Source organism: Ostrea edulis, chromosome 4 (genome assembly GCF_947568905.1).
Source record: "Ostrea edulis chromosome 4, xbOstEdul1.1, whole genome shotgun sequence".
NCBI lineage: Eukaryota > Metazoa > Mollusca > Bivalvia > Ostreida > Ostreidae > Ostrea > Ostrea edulis.
The window spans coordinates 66,348,033-66,374,195 of NC_079167.1; the positions used below are offsets into that span (position 1 = coordinate 66,348,033).

General features: G+C 35.6%; 1 protein-coding gene across 1 annotated transcript in view; it reads left to right on the forward strand.

The window, feature by feature from the left end:
* Positions 1–23,301, forward strand: part of LOC125669111 (uncharacterized) — a 44,149-nt gene extending 20,848 nt beyond the window's left edge. The window contains exons 2-10 of the mRNA XM_048903558.2: positions 8,942–9,520; positions 15,292–15,357; positions 15,453–15,574; positions 15,688–15,862; positions 21,074–21,171; positions 21,279–21,386; positions 22,481–22,516; positions 22,631–22,732; positions 22,849–23,301. Coding sequence (XP_048759515.2) covers positions 8,942–9,520; positions 15,292–15,357; positions 15,453–15,574; positions 15,688–15,862; positions 21,074–21,171; positions 21,279–21,386; positions 22,481–22,516; positions 22,631–22,732; positions 22,849–23,136 — 1,574 coding nt within the window. The 3' untranslated portion in view covers positions 23,137–23,301. The remainder of the gene's footprint in view (positions 1–8,941; positions 9,521–15,291; positions 15,358–15,452; positions 15,575–15,687; positions 15,863–21,073; positions 21,172–21,278; positions 21,387–22,480; positions 22,517–22,630; positions 22,733–22,848) is intronic.
* The last annotated feature ends 2,862 nt before the right edge of the window (positions 23,302–26,163 follow it).

Sequence of the window (26,163 nt, forward strand, 5' to 3'; positions counted from 1 at the left end):
CACAAATTAAGACGTCATTGGTAGCTTTTAATACGACCTCTATTTTTCAACAGGCTTGAGTGATTGAAAAGCAGGCAAAAAGACAAATATAAAACGACTTCGAAAGCAAGATTTTATATTATCCATCGTCATCTTTCCCATATTTATGTAGCAATATTCCATATCACCTGCATATGGTGTTTATGTGTCTCTCGGCTGATTCCATATGCAAGAGCTTGTTCTGCATATGATCAGTTTTTAAATAGAGGCAGGCTGCTGACAAACAAGTTAATGGTGCAGGGGTTTCAACAGTCTCGTTTAGGGTCAGTGTTTCGCGAATAGTATGGTTGTTATAACGATCTAGTTTGCCAATACAACCTATCATTGGGTCAAATGCCGTGCGACTTCTTTAATACCGATTGTTAAGCCGTTCTTGGCACACTAATTTTGGCTACGGATTGATCCGTTCAGCTGATGAGGATATAAGACTCACGGCGGATGTGACCGGTCGACAAGGGATGCTTAATCCTCCTAGGTACGCCCAGGGGTCCGGGTGTGCCCAACTCTCTATTTTGTATTACTTATTGGAGTTCTGAGATTGATCACTGTTCGTTATCTTCACCTCCCATACTATATACTTACTACATACCTGTCTTGCAAATATACGTCATAATGATACGAATATTTATCAAGAGGTCGCTCAGAAGCTAAATAGATGGTAAATTGCTTCGTTTTTGACGCCAAATGGCATGGCACACATCGATTCAAGTTAATTCAGCGCAACAAAAAAGTATTACTTTCAAATGTTTTTCGCGGAGTGACAATTTCACATGTTACGCTACAAAACATGTAATACTTTTGAAATAAGTCTCGCGGGTCTTTCGGATTAGACCCAGGTTACAATAGGTCCTCAGTACCCCCTTGCTTGTCGTAAGAGGCGATTAAATGGGGCGGTCCTTCGGATGAGACCGCAGAATCTGAGGTCCCGTGTCACAGCAGGTGTGGCACGATAAAGATCCCTCCCTGCTCAATAGCCATAAGCGCCGAGCATAGGCCTAAATTTTGCAGCCTTCCACCGGAAATGGTGACGTCTCCATAAGAGTGAAATATTCTAGAGAGGGACGTTAAACAATATTCAATCGGATTAGACCTTACAAACCGAGATCCCGGAAATCTCATTTATTTAGTCGTGAATAATTTTGTTGCATTTGTTAAAATTACAAAGGTCTGCCTCCTATAGATCTTGAAAAACGCGACAAGCATCTAGCAGTTTCCGGATTTGCATACCTTTCAAAATTGGACCGGTATAGGTTCTGCTAAATAGGCACACACACAATCCAGCTGGCATCACAAGATAGACAAAACTCAATAGTAGATAACAGAAAGGGAAGGTCGGAAGGGTGAATAAATTACACCCTAATTGCAAAAAAAGATAAAGTAGATATTGAGAACCTTAACTATTTTGCATGTTCAAACTTACCAATCTGCACGCGCATGCATGTGTGTTTCTTTTTGATTGGTTAATACATGTACTAAAATATCTTTAACGTTTGTCTTAACTCTCTAATGAATGAAGCGAATGAGTTGATATTCACGGTAGATAATGTGCATTTATATATTGGTGTAATAAAAAATGTCAATGCGCGTGCATCGTCTTTCGAAAGTTCATTTTTTAAAAGTACGAACGTTTTTGTTTATCTTCGAATTCTTTTGATATTGAGGTTTTAGGTTTGTCTTGGTACTCCTTACAAATTGCAGTGGTTAAAATCCAGGGCAAAGAACCTCACTGTTGCGATCCTGAGCGCTATAAAGCATAGATCTAAATTATTCCCTTACAGCTGGTGACGTCTCTGGATGAGTGAAAAATTGTCGAAGGAGCATGAAACAAATAACCAAACTAAACTTACGGTACATGTGTTCAGAGTTACTTCTTGTTTGTTATAACAAAACTTTACAATGATACCAACGTTCTTAATGAAAAATCACAAAGGCGGTACATGTTTTTATTGATGGTTATTTGAATGACCATTAGATTCCTGCTGACAGACCTCGCCGCTACTAGCAAACGATTACGTATTAAAGCCGATTCCACATGTACTCAGATAACGTGCAGTCCAATACGTACATGTACAGTGTAATTTTACTCTTGTGTATTTTTACGACCATTGATACCGTACATGTGCAGTATAATTTTACTCTCGTACTTGATTAATCTGTTAGCTCGCCATTATTTTTCTCATCAAGGTTGTTTTTTATATTCCGTCACATATATCCAATCTGCGCTTCCAGTAAGAAATCAGACGATTCTAATCGAATTCACGCAAATTAATTTCACGGAAAAAGTACAAAGCGCGAGGAATATGGTATTTTTACGTGGAATTACACATCGAATATAATGATCCTAAAATTACTAGAACGAATAGCGGGAGATGTGTCTCGCGCCTAAAACCCTTAACTCTGTTATTCATTAACAAGGGAAACTTTATATTCACCTGGGATCACAATTTCGATATTATTTGATGTAAGCTCGGATGGTGAGAGGGACTCTTGTTAATTGCTATAGATGACCAGCCTTAATCGCCTTATTCTAGCTTTGATATTTCATCTCCTGCAATCAATTGCAATTCTGCCCATGGAATGACTCCATTTGTCAGCGAAGAAGGCTTTCAGTGTTTTTCTGTTTTCATTTATGCTTATTCGTTGCTTAGTTTGTCTTTATGAGAATTGAAGAACCATGCAAGTTACCCTTGATTAACATTTTCTTTCTCTCTTTCGATATAGCCTCGATTTTTTCAATCATCACACTTAACCAGGGATGGATATTTTATGTGCAGCCTAAAATCATTGAACCATTTTCTTTATCCATTGCTACTTATTTTTCCCTTCGTCTTCCCTACTTTGTATTTACAAAAAATCCGGCTGCTAAAATCGTGCATGTCAACACGCGTGTCATAGCCAGGAAACCACATGCGGAGGTGAGAACACCAATGTATGTCAAAAGCATTCAACATATCGACATACGTTAATGGTACATGTAGATCAATGAAGGAGGAAGAATAAAGAACAGAAAATGTTCGGTGTAAAAGTGTTGGGTTTTTTTTTCACCGAAGCCGTCAATTTTGCAGTTGAATCACGCGACATGTAAACAAAATTAAGAAGGTTAGATGTGTTAAACACATCTTGAGACTTATTGCTACGTTTTACAAGAAATCAAATACGATCATATTAGTTATTAGATATCTAAATAATTTTTGTACCAAAATCGTGCCCATACCTCTTTAAATAACAACCTGATTAAACGGTACTGGGATCCAAAACGGGTTGGAATTTATAAAATCGGTTTAGAATCTTTTCAAGCCCAATAGCGACATCATTAACCGGTAGATTAATGTTACTAATTTCGTGAAACAACCCGGTGTGTTTTGTAATGAGGTCAAACGAAATGAAGTCATTAAAACTGTTGACACTGTTAGGTCATCTGAGACACCAAGGTGGCCTAATGGTATCTGTTTTCGTGGGCTTGTCGTAAACTTTTGAACATTTTCAACTTCGCTTGAACGGTTGACCTAATTTCAACCAATTCTAGTATATAACATCTATGGGGCAAAGGGAACACACACGTGAATTTCATGGCTGCTGCCTTCCTGCAACCTTAGGGGTGTGGCTAAAACCATCTGAATTAATGTAATCTTCAAATATTTTTATTCCTGAACATCAAGCAAACTATGACATGATTAATTATTGTAAGCAATGAGCCCTTTACCAAACCTTACAATTACTGTGAAACTCATGACTGCTGGGTTCAGGGTTTTGTGCCACAGAATGGAGCTAAACTGGTCATATATTGAAAATACATTATATCTCAGGAAAAAAAACATTTTTTTTTCATTCCACCGAGATCGAAGATGGAAGGGGGGGGGGGCAGTTTGGTTTTGTCCTGTCTGTCATTCTGTCTGAAACTTTAATCTTGCCAATAACTTTTGAACAGCAAGTGCTAGAGCTTTGATATTTCATATGAGTATTCCTTATGACAAGACCTTTCTGTTGGTACTAAACATTTTGACCTTGGCATTTAACCTACTTTTAAAAAAATTGACATTCCCTGAACCAAAACTGTGAAAACCCTGGATTCAGAGCTCATGTCTACAGGTGGAGCTAAGTTGGTTAGGTACATGTATTAAAAATACATTTTATCAAAGAATATATTCGTTACTTTGGATATCAAAGAGGCTAAATGTTTGCTTGATTATAATGAACATTGTGCCTTGTACGAAATTTGTGAAATTCAAGACGCCAGGGTTTAGGTACCACAGTGGGGCTAAATTAATCATATATATTATGTAATAAAAATGCTAAAGAAAATCTTCTTTACTACTGGAGATCAGGCAGGGGAAAAAACTATTTAAAGGATTAGAGTAAGCAGTGTGAAATTTATGACCCGCAGGGTGGGGCTTGGTGTATGTTGGAAATGCAATATATTTTAGAAAATCTTCTTTACTCCTGGAATTCTAGCAGACAAGATGTGTGCAAGATTATAATGAGCAATATGACATTCATGCCCCTGAGTTCAGGCCCCATTGTGGTGCTTAGTTGATCTTATGTTGAAAATGCAGTGTGTTTTAGAAAATGTTATTTATGTTCCTTATTTAATATGACCTGCCAAGTAGCCTTTGCTTGTTATTTGATAAAGGCAATGAAAAGAGACGGATTTGAATTGAAAAATTGTCATTTATTTTGAAAATAACGGAGTCATATAACAGAATAATTTAGTGGGGGCCAGAATGAGTCGAAAACAAAAACACAAGAACATATGTATCACATAGGTATGATTATGCAGTCTGACCCCCTACAACACATAATGAAATGTCGAAATTATTTACTCCTGGACATATTGAACTCCACTGTCACACACTTTACTGCATCTCTTCATTTTGAAAAATAATATCTAACACAAAAACTCTAAATTGTTTTCTTTCGTAAAAGATTTCATTGGCGAGTTTGTTCAACAAATGATCTTTTAGAACTCTAATAGAAAATAGCATTTTACTTCGTTGTGAAAAATGTTGTCTCCTATAAAGGAATTCTAAATTATCAATTGTGTATGATAGTTGTATGTATATTAACATATATATATATATATATCCTCAAGTACAAAGTAGAGAAGTATAAAAAGCACACAGTTAACACAATGATTATTAAAGACCAAAAACTGTGCATATTCGGGTTACTGTTAAGGCCTATGGGCCTCTTGTCCATCGTTAACCTAAATAAGACACAGGTGGATCTTAGATTTCATAACGTCTCCACGTAATTGGAGATTTTAAAATGTGACCATATTGAAATTCCAATTAATAGGGGGGTGCTTCAGGGTCAGAAACCGTGATTGATAATTAAGTGATAAGAACCTACAATTTAAAATATGTTGTTTGTAAACATAGGGAGGGGGGTAACTTACTAGTTACTTCCAGAAATACATATATTGGATTTGGGCAAAACAATGATTGGTTGATTGATTGCATATTGCTCGAGAATCTTTCACTCATATGGATTGATTGATTGATTGATTGATGTTTTCCGCCACACTCAAAAAATTTTCAGTTATCTGGTGGCGCCCAGTTTTTATTGGTAGAAGAGAGAACCCAGATACAATGTACCTGGGAAGAGACCACCGACCTTCCGAAAGTAAACTGGGAAACTTTCTCACTTACCGGCGCGAGTGGGATTCGAACCCGCGCCGACAATATGGAGACGTCACAACTGCCGGTGAAGGGCTGCAAAACTATTGGCCTGTGCTCGGCGCATATGGCATCTGAGCAGGGATCTTTATTGTACCACACCTGCTGCGACACGGGGCCTCAGTTTTTACGGTCTCATCCGAAGGACCGCCCCATATAGTCGCCTCTAACGACAAGCAAGGGGTGCTGAGGACCTATTCGAACTGAGAGAAAAAAACCCAGCACCATTTCTACACTAAATTAGATAAAACTACTCTCTGCTTAAACTACGTGATAGCATACAATTACATCGACATAACAATTAGTCCGTCTCACTGATCGGATGTGTTTTATGAAGCCCCGTGTCCAGTCCAAAACCCAATTATGTAGTTCGCAAAGTAGATGCTTCAATAATTTCGATGGTTTGGGAACATCCTACTGAAAATAATGTGTTTGGTCCGTAGAACAACCGTAGTAGACGATGAAATGTTTGATTAGATCTTCTGTTAATTCACAAAACATGGTACGAAATAGTAGGGTTCACAAGACCAGAAGTTTCAAATTTCATATTTCACTTGATCATTAAAAATTTATATCACTTCCTAAGGGACCAAAAGTAAGTCCTTGCCACATATATTCTATTTCTTTCAGAATTACTAAAATTTTGGCTTTGTTAGAATTCCCCAAAGATTGAGATAAGAAATTTTGAAACTGTTACAACAATATATGGAGAAGAAAAACTCATACTACACTTTTTCTAATTTTCCGTTTAAATGAACACACTTTCTGCTTCATGGAGCCAAACAATCAGATGATGAGTGAACAAATCTATTCTGATTTTCATTTTCCTGTCAACCGAACTTATATTCCGTCAGGAGCATTATTGATTTTCAGTGTTTTATCAACCATACTTTTATGCTCTCGCACAAATTCAAATCAAACCTTTCTCAGGAAAATAATTTTTATCATGAATATAACTCCAATAAATGGATTAATATTGAATATGACAAGTTCTCGACATCATAAAGAAAACTAAACGACCCCGTGTTACTTGTCGACTATGGCGTCTTGGCGCTCACTCTTATATTTTCTTTGTGATTCAACTTTCATCTTGGTCGCACGCAACTTTTCTCAATAATATATCATTTTTCTTGACATTTCAGGTACAATTCATTTGTATCCTACCTTGTTTCAATAATTAAAAAAAAGCATTTGGGTATATGACCAGGTCTGTTTTGGAGTTGCATGTTTTGATAGTTCTTGATTGTGGCAAGTGAAACTCTCCAGTATTAAAGAGGATGTATCTATAGACATTACTAAGTTATTGTATTTATAGACATTACTAAGTTATTGTAGCAAAAATAGGGAGACGTTTTTGGTATCCATTGGACAGGGGATTCTCGCATTAGTAGTTAGATTATCGATATAACCACTGAGCTAACCAGGCCGATATACAGATATACATTGTAGTTATCTTACTACAATATAAAATTTAAACCTATTTCTGATATTATACAAAAGCTCTCCTTATCGAGGAGACGAAAAAATGAATAGCAGACACGTCACATATGACCTTAACTGTAGTGTGCTGTTTGCAATGGAACGCAGTCACACAGATACAAAGGCTAAGATAAGTGACATACTATGTGTATGAATATTAGGTTCTTGCTCAGAATTCTCTAACTCTGTGTGTGAATTTTAGTGTACATGTACATGTAGTTAAATAGGTCATCACTCTGTAAAAAATGTTATCACTGGGTGTATGAATAAATTATTACTCTATAAATGTTAAATAAACTAGGTACATGTATGTATGTCAGTTACGAAGTTCCCACTCTGGGTACATATATTGGAATAATCGGTAATCACTCGTGTATGGATGTTAAGTACATGTAAATTAGATTCTCTAATTTTATAATTAAGTTGAAAGTAGGTTATTACTCTCTATAGGAATGTTAAGTACACATAAATTATATTATCTATTGTTATGGGTATCTTGAAATACGCCAGTTTCGAGATAAGAGCTCTCCTGTGTAGGAGGTACATTTAGTAGAACTTTGAGTGCCTAAGTGGGACAGAGTGAACCTACAGTCAGCGAGTAAGACGATAAAATGTATTAAAAGCGGCTTCTCTTTAAATATGTAAGTGTAAGAAATACAAAATACTATCGAAAGAAATGTTTTACTAAAGCAGAAACATAAAAACAATGTCATATTTGAAAGCAATATCCTGGATATGATACCTACAACCAACAAAATTACGTGATATAATAAGAACTCCATGTATTTAATTACTCCCTGAATACTTATCACTTACTTAGTTTGTGTATCAGTTGAATTCAGGTGATGAAATAATGTATGAGAAAAATACTGAGTACATTTACTTATGCAGTGATGAATATTCGTCCCACTCCCACATGTAAACAAGTTATTTCGCGCCTTACTATGTACGAGAGTTTTTCAAAGGGAAATAACTCTAACATATCTCGAAACCTGCGTATTAGGTTCTATGTATGTATGTTAAGTAAATGGGTTATTATTCTGTATATGTTAAGTAAATAGGTCATTATTATTTTTAAATAGGTCATCATTCTAAATGGGTTATTAATCTGTGTATGTTAAGTAAATGGGTTATTATTCTGTATAAGTTAAGTAAATAGGTCATCATTCTAAATGGGTTATTAATCTGTGTATGTTAAGTAAATGGGTTATTATTCTGTATATGTTAGTAAATAGGTCATCATTATTTTTAAATAGGTCATCATTCTGTGTATGTTAACTAAATAGGTCATCATTCTGTGTATGTTAAGTAAATAGGTCATCATTCTGTGTATGTTAAGTAAATAAGTCATCATTCTGTGTCTGTTAAGTAAATAGGTTATTATTCTGTTTAAATAGGTCATCATTATTTTTAAATAGGTCATCATTCTGTGTATGTTAAGTAAATGGGTCATCATTCTGTGTGTATGTTAAATAAATGTCTTGTTATTTTGTGTATGCTAATATGTGAATATTCTGTTTAAATGGGTCACCATTCGGTTTATATTAAGTAAATGGGTTATTATTCTATGTATGTTAAGTAAATATCTTGTTATTCTGTGTATGTTAAGTAAATATGTCATCATTCTGTTTATGTAAAGTAAATAGGTCATCATTCTGAGTGTGTATATTAGGTAAAAAGGTTCTCACTCAGTGTAAGACAGTTTTGGAAGTTCCATGCTGAGCTGCTCTGATATTTTGTTGTTGCAGATCATGAATCCTTGGTGAAATCGGATTTTACAGGAGTGTGCGAGGAAAACTCTTGTATCGGCCATTATGACACTGATGACATTTCGTTTGTGGACTGTATTCACTTCGATCCACTGGAAGACGAGTTAACTCAAACGGAGAGCGTTGAAGTGGACATTTTCTACACGGCCCCTCCACTGAAGGACCTTTATCGATATCACATCTTTTTCTCGCATTCTCTAGAGGATTCTAAGTGGATTTCCGGAATTGTTTACCGACTCGAATCAGAGCCTTACAACTACAAATGTCATTACAACGACAGTGTTACACAAACCAAACAAAACATTCAACAAACTCTGATGAGCGCAGTGATTTTGAGTGAAAGGGTTGTAATTGTACTTTCGCCTAGCTATAACAAAACGAATTGGACGGAATTTCAAGAATTACTCCAGAATCTCACTACGTGTAGTTTACACCAACAGCGCATGCTCGTTGTGTTGCTTAAAGATTGTACTATCCCAGAACAACTCCAACCATTGGGTTTTCTCGACGCAAGGGAATGTGATTTCTTCGATTGCTTAGTCCGATATCTGAGAAGTGGTAATATGATTTACAAATTCATTTCATACAGTGCACGAATGTAAGTCTGCACTCTACAAGGGGTCTTGTTGGTCTCTGACTCTACATTCACCTAAAAAAAAAAACAATAATTCTAAATAAATCAATTACATGAAATGTTTTTCTTCACCAGGCTGGAATGAAGATCTATTCAGTTTCTTTTATAGTTGATATATGTTATAGCGTGTACTTTTATGTATATTGTTAAAGGCAACAAATTGCACTCAAACTACAAAACTGCGCCGAATTAGATCGATATCATGCAATGAATTTCTCCCAAACAATCACGACTGAAGTCTCAGAAATGAGTTTCCAATACTCAGAATGCCTCTTGATAGCTGATTTGTTTATCAAGAAATGTACTTTTCAGTTGACTTTTTTTTTTTTAAATCGCGAACTTACTTTTATGCCGTATAGCTGCTTCACTTAATTGTTCTAAAAGCGACATTTCACCGCTATTACTACTAGTAGTATATCATTTTGCCGATAATCCCTGAATTCATGTTCACATGCATTGCTTGATAAAGCTTTATGCTTTCAAGTGATTTTTTTCTCACAACTGTGCAACTTTCTCGTTTAACGGATTCTCGGACTTGTCTTCCTTTACTGTTCATCCAGTGGTGGGGATAAACAGAGAATTTGTTATGCGAGAATGCTGCATGTTAGTGGCGGATCCAGAACATTTTTAAAGGAGGAGGAGGGAGTTGCGATCCAAGTTTGTGCCGCCCTCCCCAAAGAAAACGTGGGAGGGGGTGAAGACCCCAACATGGCAAAACAAAAATTACTTGTTTTAAAAAGATTATTCAACCAAATGGGGAAGGATAGCACCCCACCCACCCCCTAGATCCACCACTAGTTACAACTACTGTAAAAGTGGTTATTTACACTGGGGGTTAAGTACGCGTTTCTGTAGGTCCAACATTACGAGCGGGGAAAATTACGCGGTAACTAAATATTTATATTTATACGGGTGGAGGAAATATACACGCTTACTACGTAACCACGTTATTAGTGTAAATTTCCCCCACGCGTAAATTACCAATTTTAAAGTACCTAACTACCTACGCTCCAAAAACAATTTCAACTTTTGGAATCCCCCCAGTTACCTTGTAAATTCAACCTCAAAAATTTGACCATAGTGCAAGATAGAATTCCTGCAAGTTTGTTGTTAAAATCGAATGCCAAATGTTGGATAAACCAAGAAACGCACGAACAGGGTAGTACATCCCCAATAATGTAAGACAAGGGTATATTTTGTTTATCATTTTGTTACTTTTCATATCCCGTTTTCCATTGTTGTAAATCACTTCACACAACCAACAAATTAGACAGTGATTCTTTATATTTGAAATAAAAATATTGAATCGACATATCAAAAATACAGCCTAATAGAAATTAAAATACACATGACATTCCATGTTAATTTCCATAGTCCCACCCACGTCACTGACCTTTTATTTAACATGAACTGAGAAATTCCATGTGGGGTAAATTAACATATTGGCACTTCAAAGGTCACAGAGAAAACAGTTGGAAATATAAATTTATACATGTACTGTGAATGATAAAACTATGCATTATCCACTACATTACAAATATTTTTTCTAAATGCATGAGAGGTTGAGATACACGTACGATTCCTGAATTTTTCGACTTTGTATTTGTAAAACAGAAGCTATAAAAAGGCAGTTTTGTGTACAGAACAATGACATTTTTACTTGGCAGTTTTGTGTACAGAACAATGACATTTTTACTTGGCAGTTTTGTGTACAGAACAATGACATTTTTACTTGGCAGTTTTGTGTACAGAACAATGACATTTTTACTTGGCAGTTTTGTGTACAGAACAATGACATTTTTAAAATGATTTAATGATATGTACCGGTCGTGAAAGTTAACAAGACAAATTCTCCGAAGAATTCTGTATTGTAGTCACTGAGCAGTAGAGTGTCTAATGGTTTTAAAACAAATTGTGAATAGATCCAAATATCCCACTGACGATATGACACTAGTCGCGGCTAGTGATCAGTACTTCCGCTTCACAACCAAGAGGTCCTGGTTCGATTCTCGATCCGACCGTCGCTTCCAACCTTAGACATGTAACACAGATATCGCTTGTTCCTTCGTCAAGCGCCCGGCGTTAGAGGTAAAAGTCATGTGACATGACCTTAAAAACGGAGATCCCGTGACACGGTAGGTGTTGACACAAAATAGAACCCTCAGTGCTACGTTTCTGAGCATCATGCAAAGGTCAAAATTTGTGACACTTCACCTAAAGCTGCATATATATGAAAAATTCTAGCATGGGATTTGAAACAACAACCAACCTTCCCCTTGGGGAAACATGTTGGAGTTACCGGTGGCGGATTTTTAAAAAAAAAATTAAAACTTTCGAATTTAAGGTAAATCGTGGTCTCTTGTTTAGAAAAATGTAAATGATAAAAGAAGCAATAATTTATTCTACTCTCGGAGAAATAAATGACAAAAATGACCAAATCTTTTGATTTATGGAATTACTTTTATTGGGATAACTTACATTTTTTTTCCAAAAACCCTTAAAGTCTGCGTCATTTTATTAATTTCACCTTATGAAAAATGACAGAATATAGTAGAAATAACTATATAAGTGACATATTTCAAGCCCTATAAAATCTGTTAACGCCAGGAGCTTCCGGGGGCTTCGCTCCCTGGGCTTCAAAGCTCCCCCTTTACCGCAATTTCTGGATCCGCCCCTGGTTACACTATTTACATCTATGGAACCTTCTGATGAATAAGGTATCCAATGTATAATGAACGGATAATGATCAATTTTGAATGATTTACATCAACATAAATGTTTATTGTTAAATAATGATGAAAGTGAAGTCGATCAAATTTACTTGACTGGTACAGGATTAGAAACTGGCCTTTTTGCACTTTAGACTTTTTTAAAGTTATCTGCCCTTGGTAAAATTAAGAAAAATCTAATTTTATAAAACTGTGTGCGTTAAATGATTAATTTTATTTCGTATTTTCATAAAGAGAAAGTTTATGTAACTTTTTACCAAGAGATTTGTATGAAAATATAATTTCTTTTAAAAATATGTTGATAAAACATGCCTTTCCCATTGACTTCAATGTAAAATTCTAGGTAAAATAAATCAAGCAGTAATCAAAATTCAGAGAATTCCTATGGTGGATTATTTTTATTTGATGAACCCTTCAGAATGATACCATGATTACAAAAATCCCACCTTTCATTTACTACAGTGTATATATGAAATATGATCGTTATACATTGAATACCGTATCTGCAAAGGTTCTTCACCTTTCTCATTGTTAGGAGGGTTTTTCATTACCGTGGATATATTGATATTCTGACGATGGTGTATCATGTACACTTCATTGATTAGCTATTCGTTCAAAGATTCAACGGGAAGAGATTTGGGTGTTTTTAAAGGTATATTTTCCTTGCTTGTGTAGTTGAGGATTTATAACTTCGATCCAAATGTTCCATATATATTTGGTTTGAAGAGAGACAGTGTAACTTGTCAAAGCGCGAAATTTAGGTGCATTTTTTAATTTGCCTGTATTTTATAATGTTTTATACAATACAGTTGGTCACCTTAAGGATAGGCAGAACACTAATCACTAGTCACGTGATTGAAAATAAAGGTAGCTGTCTTCGTTTTACAACATGTAGCTATGACATCACACCTACTAATCCACGTTATGATGTGCAGTAGGTTGTGACGTCATGGCTATCACTTTACCAGATAACATTGGGCTAACTTTCAATTTTCAAGTGCAAAAAGGTCCGCTTCTAATCATTTACCAGTCATGTGAATTATTAAATCGTTCAAAATTGCTCAATCTCCTTTCGTTATAATTGAATATCTTAAATTGTTTCTTTCGATAAATAGTACGAGTTAACAGATTCTGTATACCGAAAATGTTATTAATCAAATCCATAATAAAATATATATAACTACTTAATTTGATTTAATAGAATGATCATATATATAATCAAGTTTACTAAATTTCATTATGTTGACTCGTAGTAGTGAATTACCGTCGTCTTTCTAAAACCATAACATGTCATCACCCGCCTGCTGGCAGCCAGTGATGAAAGGCATTTCCTCATGAATGCAATGCAGTTGTAAACAATGCACGCATGAATCTAGTGATTAATCATCCTATTACTGAATCCTTGCTTCTTGGAAGATAAATCCGTAAAATAAAATTGTAAACGATAGACAAAGCAACATACATGTCACAATATAAAAGCGGGGGTAAGAGTCAGGGAGATCTCGGATTACATTGCAGATAAAAACCTCGTTCTGTCAGAATGAAAATCCTTTTAAAACTCTGTTCACAAATAATGACTTTGCCAGTTGGTATGCATCCAGTAGCTTGTTCTACCTTTCTCCTTTCATTTGCATAATGATTCGCAACCATTGTATCTTGGAGACATTCTCTATATTTGGATGTAAATGCATCTAAAGTAATTCATAGCATTCCAGCTTTGATTTTATTCTTTGATAGAAACGATTTCGGAATATCATTCATGCTTTTACAGAACCTTTACAGAAATAGCAATACTATCGTTATTTATTTACACTTTACGTCTATCTTTCACTTAGATAATTCCAATTTGTGCAATTTTGACACATACTTTCCCCTGCAGTTCAAAACGTGGAACCCTTTGCAGCATATTTGTATTAAAATAATACTCTCCGATTACCTTTACGTTTCTGTAAGGGGGTACCAAATATAAAATACAACAGAAAATATATAGCCTTGTACAAAGAAAATTAAATTTGGAATTTCTTTTCCATTGGCACTACTCTTTCATCATTAGCATTGAAAACGTTTGGCATTCAGGTACATGTACCATTACTGAAATTTAATAATTTCACAGTAACCTTTAAAACCAGTCTGAATAAATTCGCGGATTTTGTGGTCGTTGAAATGATCTTATTCACAAATACGCCTTGTCATTTGCGTCGAATGCTGTCTGGTATGTTTCAAGCCAGGTCGTTATATGAGTAATGATTTCGATAATGGATTGCTCCATTTGCCTGGTCAAGATAGAAGGTTCGTGGCCGATCGGCAGAACGTGTGCTTACTACTCCTGGGCACCTGGTCCCTTCTTTAGTGTTTCCGGGGCTCCGTGTCTGTTCCGCCCACTGTTTCGTAGTCTTAATAGGATTGAGGTTCGCAGTTCATTGTCTTCACCCTTTTCATGCTTTCACATTACCTTTGTAAAAGTTCAATTAATACCAGATAAGAAAAATAGCTTGAATCTTGTTTACAAAAAACTTCAGACCCCATTAAAGCCAGCTTCATCTTGTGTATTTTGACCTTGAAAACAAATTGGAACGCAGATCTATATTCGTGGTGCCGTGCCTGAAAGATGATTTAAACCATTTCAACACTGCATGACAGAAATTTTGGGATTTCACTTTCTGTGACCACACCCTTTTACATTTGACCGTGAAAACAAATTAGATTCCAGACCGTTGAGCTACAGTTCATTTCTGACTCCCAGATCTATGCACAAGGTGCCTACGAGTATTATTAAAACGTGTATGAAATGTAACAATACAACAAATGTCGGACTTTCATATCCAGTGTTCTTGATCTTTTACATTTGACCTTGAAACTCAATGGAATCCCTGGTTTTCATTCTAAATACCCTTCATGGACCAAAAAAAAAAAAATAGAATCGATCAAAATGATCTTATCACTCATTGTTTTACTGGAATTTTCAGACAGATTACCAAGAAGTAGCGAGTCTTTTTCTAGTGAGATGTCCAGCATTCTCTATCGGCCAGTATGTATGTATCTCAAAAGTACTCTCATTCATCATAGCTTTGCAAGATTTACATGTAATGTTGCGATATTTACATTAGCATGTTTCTTTGCATTGCAGCTGTTGCCAATGGCCAGGTGTTGAGCTCGGCTCAGATCTCGTTTTGTGGTGCTTGGAACGCCGAACTCCGGTACACAGAGAATGATGACGTACCCGCCTCACTATGTTGCCATGGCATAGGGGTAAATTACAGTTTTATTGTATACAACATGATATCAATTTTCAGTACGTACAATATCAATGATTATTAAAAATGTAAGAAATGTCTACTATCTTTTATGTGTAATTATTATAGATGAATTATGCAAGATACATGGAGATTTTGACATCCATGACAACCATAAGCGGTTGTGACGACTACCGCCTTCTTTTTTCCCTCCGTCCCGGAATCATTCTCGCCGTTACTATGTTTGTGTGGATGGGTGCATTCGTCTTTGTTCTGGTTTGCATGATGGATGACTCCGACAAGAGTAAGTTAATGATACATGTAGAATTATACATTACACCTGATCCCACCTTTTGTGTGCAGGGGTCCGTGTTTGCCCTATTCTGAATTTGTATTCTTTGTAGGAGTTATGAAGAGATATAGGGCCCACGGCGGGTGTGACCGGTCTACAGGGGATGGTTACTCCTCCTAGGCACCTAATCCCACCTCTAGTGTGTCCAGGGGTCCGTATTTCCCTACTCTAAATTTTGTAGGACTTATGAGATTGATCACTGTTCGTTATATTCACCTTTTCATTAAGAATTTCTAAAAACAAAATCGTTACCTATGAAAATTAAAGAATATGTTTTCACTATTGTTTTACATGAACTATTCTACCAACATACCAATACTGAAACCATTTGATCTTTGATTTCAATATATTTACTTTGATCCTTTTATGGGTAAACTGTAAATATGCGCCACGGTGCTTTTGTGGGTAAAGAAATAAACAACGCTTTACAGTGAACATGGTATTATGATCAACATTCACTCTGCAAGCATATCCCATGACACCCTAGTGTAAATATGTCTGCAGAGCAACTGTTGTTCATAATCATAAATTATCCCATATTCACTGAAAAAATGTTTAATTCTATTGTTTAAGTGAAAAGATAATTAATTGATGGGTAGTATATTTACGTGGATACAATTTGCTGGATCTATCCTCAATATGCTTTATTTTGGTGAAAAATAGTAATCTGAGTCTTTTTTATCTAATGGTTGAAATTGTGGCAAATAATCGCAGAATATTTTGTGTATTTTGAAAGAAAAGGCGCGTATTGCCAACTGTTTAGAAGAAATCAGGCAAGGAGTTTTTGGTTTTGTTATTTATGTAAAACTGGTCACAATTGGCTAATTTTTTTATTTATCTAATTAGCTATAGTTATGGTAATGACATTGGGTTGTGGTAATGACACCCTGTTAAGGTAATGACATATTGTCTAATCAAAACATATCTTCCCAAGTCAAGGGTTTCTGATCCGCTCCTCTCCTCACAAAGGAGAGGAGCAGGTCAGAAACCCTTGACTTGGGAAGATGATCAAAACATCACAATGATAGCGTTCAAATTAATATTTCTCTGAAATTCTTGACAACCAAACCAAATATCGAGGAAAAGGGGGTTTAGGGTCCTCATAAACTAAAACTTCCTCAACTCTTACCCAGGTTTCGATTTCTTTAGTGGGGTGGGGTAGAACACACCCTTCACCACATGGCTTCAATTCATAGCCCGTTGGGATCCGGGTTAGAACAGGTCCTCGGTACCCCTTGCTTGTCGTAAGAGGCGACTAAATGGGGCGGTCCTTCGGATGAGACAGCAAAAACTGAGGTCGCAGCAGGTGTGGAACGATAAAGATTCCTCCCTGCCCAAAGGCCGTAAGCGCCGAGCATAGGCCTTAATTTTGCAGCCCTTCACTGGCAGTTGTGACGTCTCCATATGAGTGAAAGATTTTCGAGAGGGACGTTAAACAATATTTAATCAATCAATCAATCATAGCTTGCATTCTTCTCATTCACTACTACCATGAAAAATAGTGACAGTCACCCAAAATATCTTCATTTGACTATGAAAATAACAATTGCTGATTATTGTCAAAAAAGTCCCTCCCCCCAATTCTACGTTCCCGTATTGCCATGATAACCCCCTAATATTCAAGTTCAGTCAGAAAAATATCTGTAATCAATGTTGCACAAGTATTACAAAATGAAATGCAGAACTAAATAGTATTCATCCCACATTTTTACAGTGTAAGCGTTTCATGTTCACTGAACAGTGATATAGTGTTTACACATATAATAGCCCTACATGCTATGTCGTTAAAAACGTCATTATAGTTTTGGAGACGTGTACTGAATCATCATATGGACAGTAAACTTCAGTTTGTATGCCCGCGTGCATGTAAGAGTTAATTCATACATAAATCCTCGTATTTGATATTTCATTTTAATGCATTAAGAAATTGTATATGAGAGTAATATATCTGCGTAACAGTGGATGACGTGCTAATTGTTAATTGCGCAAACAATTGTACCAAATTACTTAATTTTAAATATTTCTTTGTATTATAATAATTTCAAATTAATTCACAATTATCGCGTGACAAACTGAAAATCGCAAAAGGAGCAAACTTTTTGAAGAGTGCATTATGGACTTTTCTTTTAAAATGTTGTGATGGTATATTCCTGTTGGTTTAAAATGAAATATTTAATGAAGATCACGGAGGACATATAGACCAATATTCCGACTAAGCTGCAAGTTTAGTTTATCCGTTACCTAGATTTAAGGAGGAATGCTACACCAGAGAAATTTGATATGGATGAAAAGAGGCGGATATATACAAAAATGTTTTGAAATTGAAAACTTTCAAATTTACTTTATTTAGTCAAAAAATGCAATATTGGTAAAAAGCAACCTGGACAAAAAAAATTGAAAACCCTTGATGGACTTTGGCTTGTGATCTACAGTTCAACAGACGACGTATTATCCTACTCGGTTAGACAATGATATTTAAAATGAATTGACAAATATTGCTGATATTTATATTTTCATTCATGTTTTAAAAGGAAGTCAGCTATCATGACGATGTAGAGTACCTCCTAAATTCATCAGGAAAAATATCTTAGTTTTATGCTGCGCTAGCCTCAACTGTCATAACCATGGTATATTCTTTCATCAAAATTTCTTTTAACGTAAGTGATATAGATGTTCTGACGTTGCGTTTTTAACGTTGTTTTGACGTGACTGAAATTGACACCAATAACATACACAATGTCCATCTTATTCAAACAACACAATGATAGTTCTCAATGAAATGAAGTGCCGAAATTCAACAATGTTGGACACGAAATTTGTTAAGAACGTCAAAAAGAGGATTATTCAATACAAAAAGTGTTTTAAACGACACCAATGTCGTCATTACCGACACGAAATGAAACTTCAATATATTTGCGGTAATGTTTGTTTCGCTGGTGAGATTTTTTTTATTGATATAGGAGGCGGGTACAAAAGTTAATGGCGGGTATTCTTCGATTTTGCTCAATTGTTACAATTGTACAATTACCAGTGAAGAAACAACACCAACAGAGTAAACAACACATACTAATATATCAAATGTTCAGTAACGACAGGTAATAAATTCAGGGCTCGTGGTATCTGGGGAAAATGCTTTCTTTTACCTTGACATTGCCGGCTTCTTGGATAAAAAAAACCCACATTAGTCCGTCATTAAAATTGCGCTTTCTTCATAAGGATCTGCACACTTACAGGCTGATATAATCATACGATGTCGTAGTAACCAAAAAACATTCATTTAGAACAGCACATTATTGATTTTTTTCTCTCTCGAAATTCTAGAAATACGGATATTTCTTGGTTCGTATAAGAAATAATGACGTCGTTTTCTTAAAGGAATTATCAGTAAAGAATTAAACGAAACAAATCAAAATTGTTTATTTAACTCGGTTGTATTGATCACGTTGAAGAATAGGGGCACATGGAAAGTAAATAATATTTGACCTTAAATCTGTCTTGAAGTATGAAATACTGCTTTATTAGGGGTAAATATGGATGATTTTATTGTGATAAAGGTTTATTCTGCCCATTGACAAGGAGCAAAGTCTAGAAAAAAATAACATCAATGGATTAACAATGGTCAAACATTCCAGAACATGAGTTGCTGGTGTAGTTGAAAAATTGTCCTCTTGGGCATGGGTAATTCTTTGTACTCCAGTTTATTCTATTCTTTGTCCATTTACCTTAACTCATTAAATATTCGTGTAGGATCCCTGTTTGTGGTAGAAATCCATATTGAAATTGCCAAAAGTAGCTAAATTGTCACCATCTACTTTAGTTCAGCAGTAGATCAAGGCAGACGATCAAAGAGCACACCGAATATGCACTATTTACTATAAATATTTTTTTTAAAAACTACATTTTTCGATATTGTTTATGTTTACATTATCATGCTTATTCTGTGTAAAAATAGTTCCCCTCTTTTCTTATATTACTACGCTAAATGACGTGTCAAAAGATACATAGACATATATTCTGTAGTTGTTGCAGACAAAATATAATATCTTAGCGCATCCAATGAATATGAGAAGAATTTATCATTAACGAATAAACCCTTTCAAATTATAATTGGAAGAGGCATCTCAGCAATATTACTTTCCTTGAAATAGGAGTTGCATTCATGCAAATATGTGTACAAGATGTTAGGTATAATTTATAGAGGGGAAAAATACCACAAATATGCAAACATTACGCTTTTATATGCACCGAGATCCTTTTGTATGCATATTTAAGAAATAAATTTCATTTTTGAAAATACACGAGGGTATGAACTGCGACACTTTACGTCAGCATACTTCATGATGGGCGTTTGCTGTCGTGAAAAATTGCGGTCCATACCCTCCTGTATTTTTAAAACTGATTTTTATTTTTTTTTTTTTTTTTATATATATATATTTACATTTTACTTTCATTTCTGTCGAAATGTCCCCCACCCAAACTTCCGCCAGAGTTCGTTTGCTCATAAACGTAGGTGACGTAATGAGGCCTCGACGGGGAGTTTGGTCCCCAGCCGTGAATTAGTCGCACTACATTCATGAAGATTTATGAGCACATTGTTCACATTCATGAGGAAATGGCTATCATTTCATATTACTAAATATACCGAAGGTAAAAACATGGAAAATCTAAAATATTGTGCTTTATCATCGTTGGAAACCCACGGTTGATTACACTCTGTTCCTCTCTCCATCACCCGTGGGTCCATTCATACCTACTTGCTCGTTCTCATGAATAATTAATGAGGCAATTTGATTGGGCGCTCATCCTACACCCTGAGCGAATTTGTCCAATCAACAAGACGCTTTCAGCCCAATTTCGGTATACAATTGTTGTGATAGCAAAGTTAAGTTAATGCTACCATTAAAAACAGAAAAGATCCGTTACTATAACGATTACTTTGAATGGACGATATTTTTTAATGTTTATTCACGAGAACGAACGAGTAGGAATGAATGGACCCACGGGTGATGGAGAGAGGAACGAAGCGTAATCAACCGTGGGCTTCCGACGATGGTGCTTTCTATGCACTACAAATCTTCAGTAAGTAAATCGTGTTTTATGTATACTATGATTCTCTGTGTAGGTATTTTGCGCTTTATGTGTATCGTATGATTCTCTTTGTAGGTATTTTGTGCTTTCGATTGGTTGTGTTCTCCATGCCTATGTTGTTTGTTTTTGTGGGTTATTTTCTTCGATGGCGGAGACAAAAAGTGCGACTACGGGTATGATCCTTCATTAATCAAGAAACCAAATTAATCACGCCAACAAAATATTCGTTTATATTCACTTGTGAATCTGTCCATCTTCTCTAATCCATAATGTGTTGTAGATTGCTAGGAAAATGGTACTTCGATGCATTCCAATAAACGAAGATCTATACAAACTGGAAATGCCACTGCTGCTGACTGCAACTCTGACGAAAAGTGGAGAATTCAATGTATCCTGAACCTAATTCTCAATTGATTTTGTCGTATTACGATTAATTTAACCTTGGTGAATGCGGAAATTGATGTATCATTTGGGGGAAAATATTTTAAATGTAACAAAACCATGAATATATTTACCACCAATTTCGCGCCATTTCTTCCAAAAATAAATTCACCAAAATTGCCATTTCAACACCTGTTTTCATTTAAAAACAAAGCGATTTCGTTTATTGATACATCAATGACGTATTTAAATTTCAAAGCAATATATGTAGCATCTACATGTATGTGAATGTTGTGTATCTGGAATTGAAAATAATTCTAAAATGTGCAAGTTTTCGTCAAAATTTTCAGAAAACCGTACAAAGTCTTAACATTTATGACGTCATACCTTAGGATTGCCAACAATAATATATAAAAATAGCATGCATAAGAAAGTTTACCTGCAGAACTGTAGCTCTCTTGAGAAAACTTTGGATATTTCAGAAGGCTACAAATCCCCCCTTATAAAAACCTTCGACTTACTAGGCAACTTTTTACAAGCACGATTGAGGTCGTATACCGCAGTATTCTTGCATCATCTCATTTTCATATGAAATTTTTAAAACATAATTATTTTCACACTACACTTGTATCAAGACATTCGTTTAACATTACGGTTAGATTGCCAGTCAATTTTAGCCTTCGTTGATTATGCATAATTCTAATATTACCGTATCCGGTCTTTATATTATCATAAATACAAAATAACTTATATAAAATGGGGGGGGGGGGGTCCTATAGACATGAAATAAGCTCTCGAGACTCAGCTTTGTGTCCTATAATTTAATATTCAAACCCATTTAAATAATACTTTTTTGACCAAAGTGCTATTGTTTCATCCAATATATTCGACTTGAAAATATTTGAGGAAAAAATAGTTAACATAGACAGGATTGTTTCTAAACTGCCTGTTATCAAACTTTCGTAAAAATTTGAACGAAATCCATGTTTTGGAGGTTTCTTTATCTCGTACACGGATTAAATCAAAACAAAAAATGCGATATTTTTGAGACATTCGCGTGTTATTTCTTTGTATTGATTGGTTTTCCTTATCGTTAGCTAGATACATTTCATATACTATTCATTGTCCGATTGCACGGTGAGTTTTAAAGTACTTTTGTTTGAAGTGTTTTCACATTGTTTATAGTGTAAGCATGCACCAAATTCGCCCAAATATCCAAACACTATATTAGCTGAACATTTTCTGTTGTAGGGCATTGCAGAACTATTGCTTCAAGCATGTAACGGCGGTGAAGAAAGGAAAATTACAAACTTCATAAGTCGATATACGGCTCGTGACGATTTTCTGTTATCGGTAAGTGCTGGTTACTTTTAAATGATTTTACTGTCCTTAAACTACCTTTCATCAGTGTGATGCCGAATGTCGTCGGAAGAATATTTTGAGATCGTTTAATTTCAATTTTATTTCAGGGATCTTTAACAGAGCGCCTGTGTGTGATGGTATCCCCAATCTACCTCCACAGATTCATCATGCATGAACTTCCGGTGTCCCCACAACAAAGACACACGGAGTTCCGGTTGTGTTTATGTCAATACATGGAACACGTGCTGGATGATTTCTTCAGATGCTTGGAGGCCGGGATAGAGACTGCCAGCCTTGTCAAAACTTACCAAGAGAAGTTCATGTTTCGTGTACCGGTTGTGAAGTCGAAGCAGGACATTGACATACCCACATATGACAACACAATATCTCTGTAATTACAAAATTTTCTTTTAACAATTCTCCGAGACGTAGATTCAATATCACGTGTAACAGCAGACGAAGTAATTTGTGCAACAGCAGACAACCACATCAAACGTTAAATTTATGTTGAGGTAATAAACGTTACTGTATACACTAGCACATTTATTGTAGTACATGTATATACCCCCCCCCAAAAAAAACGGGCCCAAAAATAGGATGTGCCTGCTGTCCATTCTTTGGGAATAATAGATGAAATTATGCCTTTTGTGCGCATTTGTTTTTGTCCAAATTTATGCTCAGGTGAGCGACGTGGCCCATGGACCGCCTCTTGTTTTAAAATTTAAACATGGATATAAAATTTTGTTAGTGTACATCTACTAAGAATATCATATCTATCATTATGTGCATTAGGTTTTTGAGCCAGTAATGTAAACATTGATCTTCGAAACTTTTTTTCTAGTTGGGGTGGAGGAGTTTGCATTCAACCTGGTTTGTAATCAGAAAGGCCGTCATAGATCACCCCCTCTCGATTTTCATGCCAGTAAAATCCCAGATTCTGTATCATGACTATATACAAACAATCAAAATTTACTCGCATATATATATATATAATTATGATAATCTTGATAAAAGACAAGATTTCGACGGTCACGTCTATACACGAGTGAAACATTCTCGTATGGGACGTAAAACAATGTACAAATACCAAGGAGCCTTATGGTGGTCAAACCTACAATGTCCGCTGAACCAGAAAAGAAATTTTATTATAGAAAATGAACACCTTTTTAAAGGGGCATGGACACGATTGAGCTGAAATTTTTAAGATAATACTACATGTATATGGGAACTTGTACTGCCTCGCTAGAGAGCTAGCTTTTCTGGTGATGTGGTAGAGTGTATCTCTTCATCACGCAAGTTAAGCAACGGCCAGCGTGATCAGTACTTGGCTGGGTGACCGCTACACGTTACAGTCTAATGAAAATCACATGTCATTTATCATCATGATCAAACAAATGACATTATAGATCAAAATTAATTGGCTGGGACAACTTAATGCAGACAACCGTTTACTAATGACTAGGTTTGCAAATGAGCAAATAAACATGTAAATTACACAAACTGATCCCAGCCAATATACATCACAATTAAAGCAATTAAACATGCGAACAAGTTGCATGTAAGTGGTAGCTGCGCCACCACATCTATATATGTTAGGTAGTCACGATATTCAAAACGAGGCATTACAATCTCAACATCGAAGACGTGTTGGTGTAGTCATGACGCCCAATGGTTTATCGCAAAGTAATGCATAAATACAATTGGCAAAAATCATTAAAAATGAAAACATTGGTAGTGTGTAAACGTCAAATATGTACTGTCCGCTGAGTTGCGACATTATCCATGCATTACGATCAGACTTGGATTTGCAACCTTTGTGTCAGAAGTTGGAGTATATTTGCTGAAGTTTGTCTAACCTTGTGAAATTGGTATCAGCTAAATGTAAATATAGAAAATAAATGTTATGAGGGTATGAACTGCGACGCTTCGCGTCGGAATATGTCACGCAGCGCGTTACTTGAATACACATTTTTCAGACTTAAAAGAATATATACATCTGTCTTTCAGTTGTTAACAATGTATAGTGTTCTTTTACTGTTGCCTGTCACGAAACCAATAATTACTCTCAACACAGTGATCAGGAAATACTCCGCCATTTTGAATAAAGATTATACAATTTAAATATGGTACACCGTCGTATATATCAGACATAAAGTAGACAGGGAAGCTTCTGAACGTGTACATGGATACCATATCTAGTCGCCAACTTTGTTAATTAACAGGAAATTCCAACAAAATCTCCAGGGTTGATATAAATGGTCAATTACAGTGCAAGCATTTTGCTATGCGCAGTTCCCTTCGGTTGTTAGTCAGATTATTACATTTGTACGTGAGAAAAATTGTGTAATCCTGCTGGGATGTCGGAGCGGGGGTTGAAATGTTCGCCAGTGTTCACTTATTTGTCTGAATAGTTTGGTTTAAACTTGAACATGCCTAATCAAAACTTGTTTGTCTTATTTCAATTTCAGCGAAACTCCACGTGTGCCTCCGATAGAAGTTTCTTGTCTTAGCACGGAATGAAGGAAACACGAGAATATGTGTAATGCAACTACATTTAATATATAATGTTGACAACATATTAGTGAAATTTTCAGAATATATATATATATATATATATATATATATATATATATATATATATATATAAAGCAATGAACTCTTAAATGAACAAAACTGTCCTAAGTGAAGAAATATTTAATATAAAGCACAGAAAATTTCACTTTATTTGGATACCCACACCAAATTTGCTTCCGCAGGTCGTGAGTTCAACCCTGGGTAGGGGCGGAAGTGGGTATATAAAATATTTCAAATGCAATGTGTATCTTGTATGATCCTCTTAGATGTACGTTAAATAACTGTAATCCATTCTCAATGACCGTGTAGCGTGTAACAGCATGGCGAGAATTCCATCGTCATCGAAAGCAAATTTAATTCCTTGTCTAGATGGTCGAGCGGTCTAGCGCGCTGGTTACATGCTGAGCGGGAGATTTGGTTCCGCAGGTCGTGAGTTCAACCCCGGGTTGGGGCAAAAGTGTGTATCTAAATAAAGTGAAATTTTCTGTGATATATATATATATATATAATATATATATATGAGAGAGAGCACTAAAATTACCAACGTCACGTCCAATATTCTAAAGCCTAAATTTCGGGACGACTTGTCCCTTCTTCCGATCGGTAGAATATATCTATACTTATAAATTTAACAATTTTTGCCAATAAACTCCGAAACGCTTGCTCCAGAGTTATTGCTTGCACCTTTGATATTGTTCCATATGTGAGTCCGTATAAAGCTATAATAGAATCTTACTTAATTAGTTAATGTCGTAAATTTAATTAAAAACCTACTTTCGTTTTCGATAAACTTCCCTGAAATACCAAAAATGAGAGCACAGTGGCGGACACGCTTTGGCGGATTTATA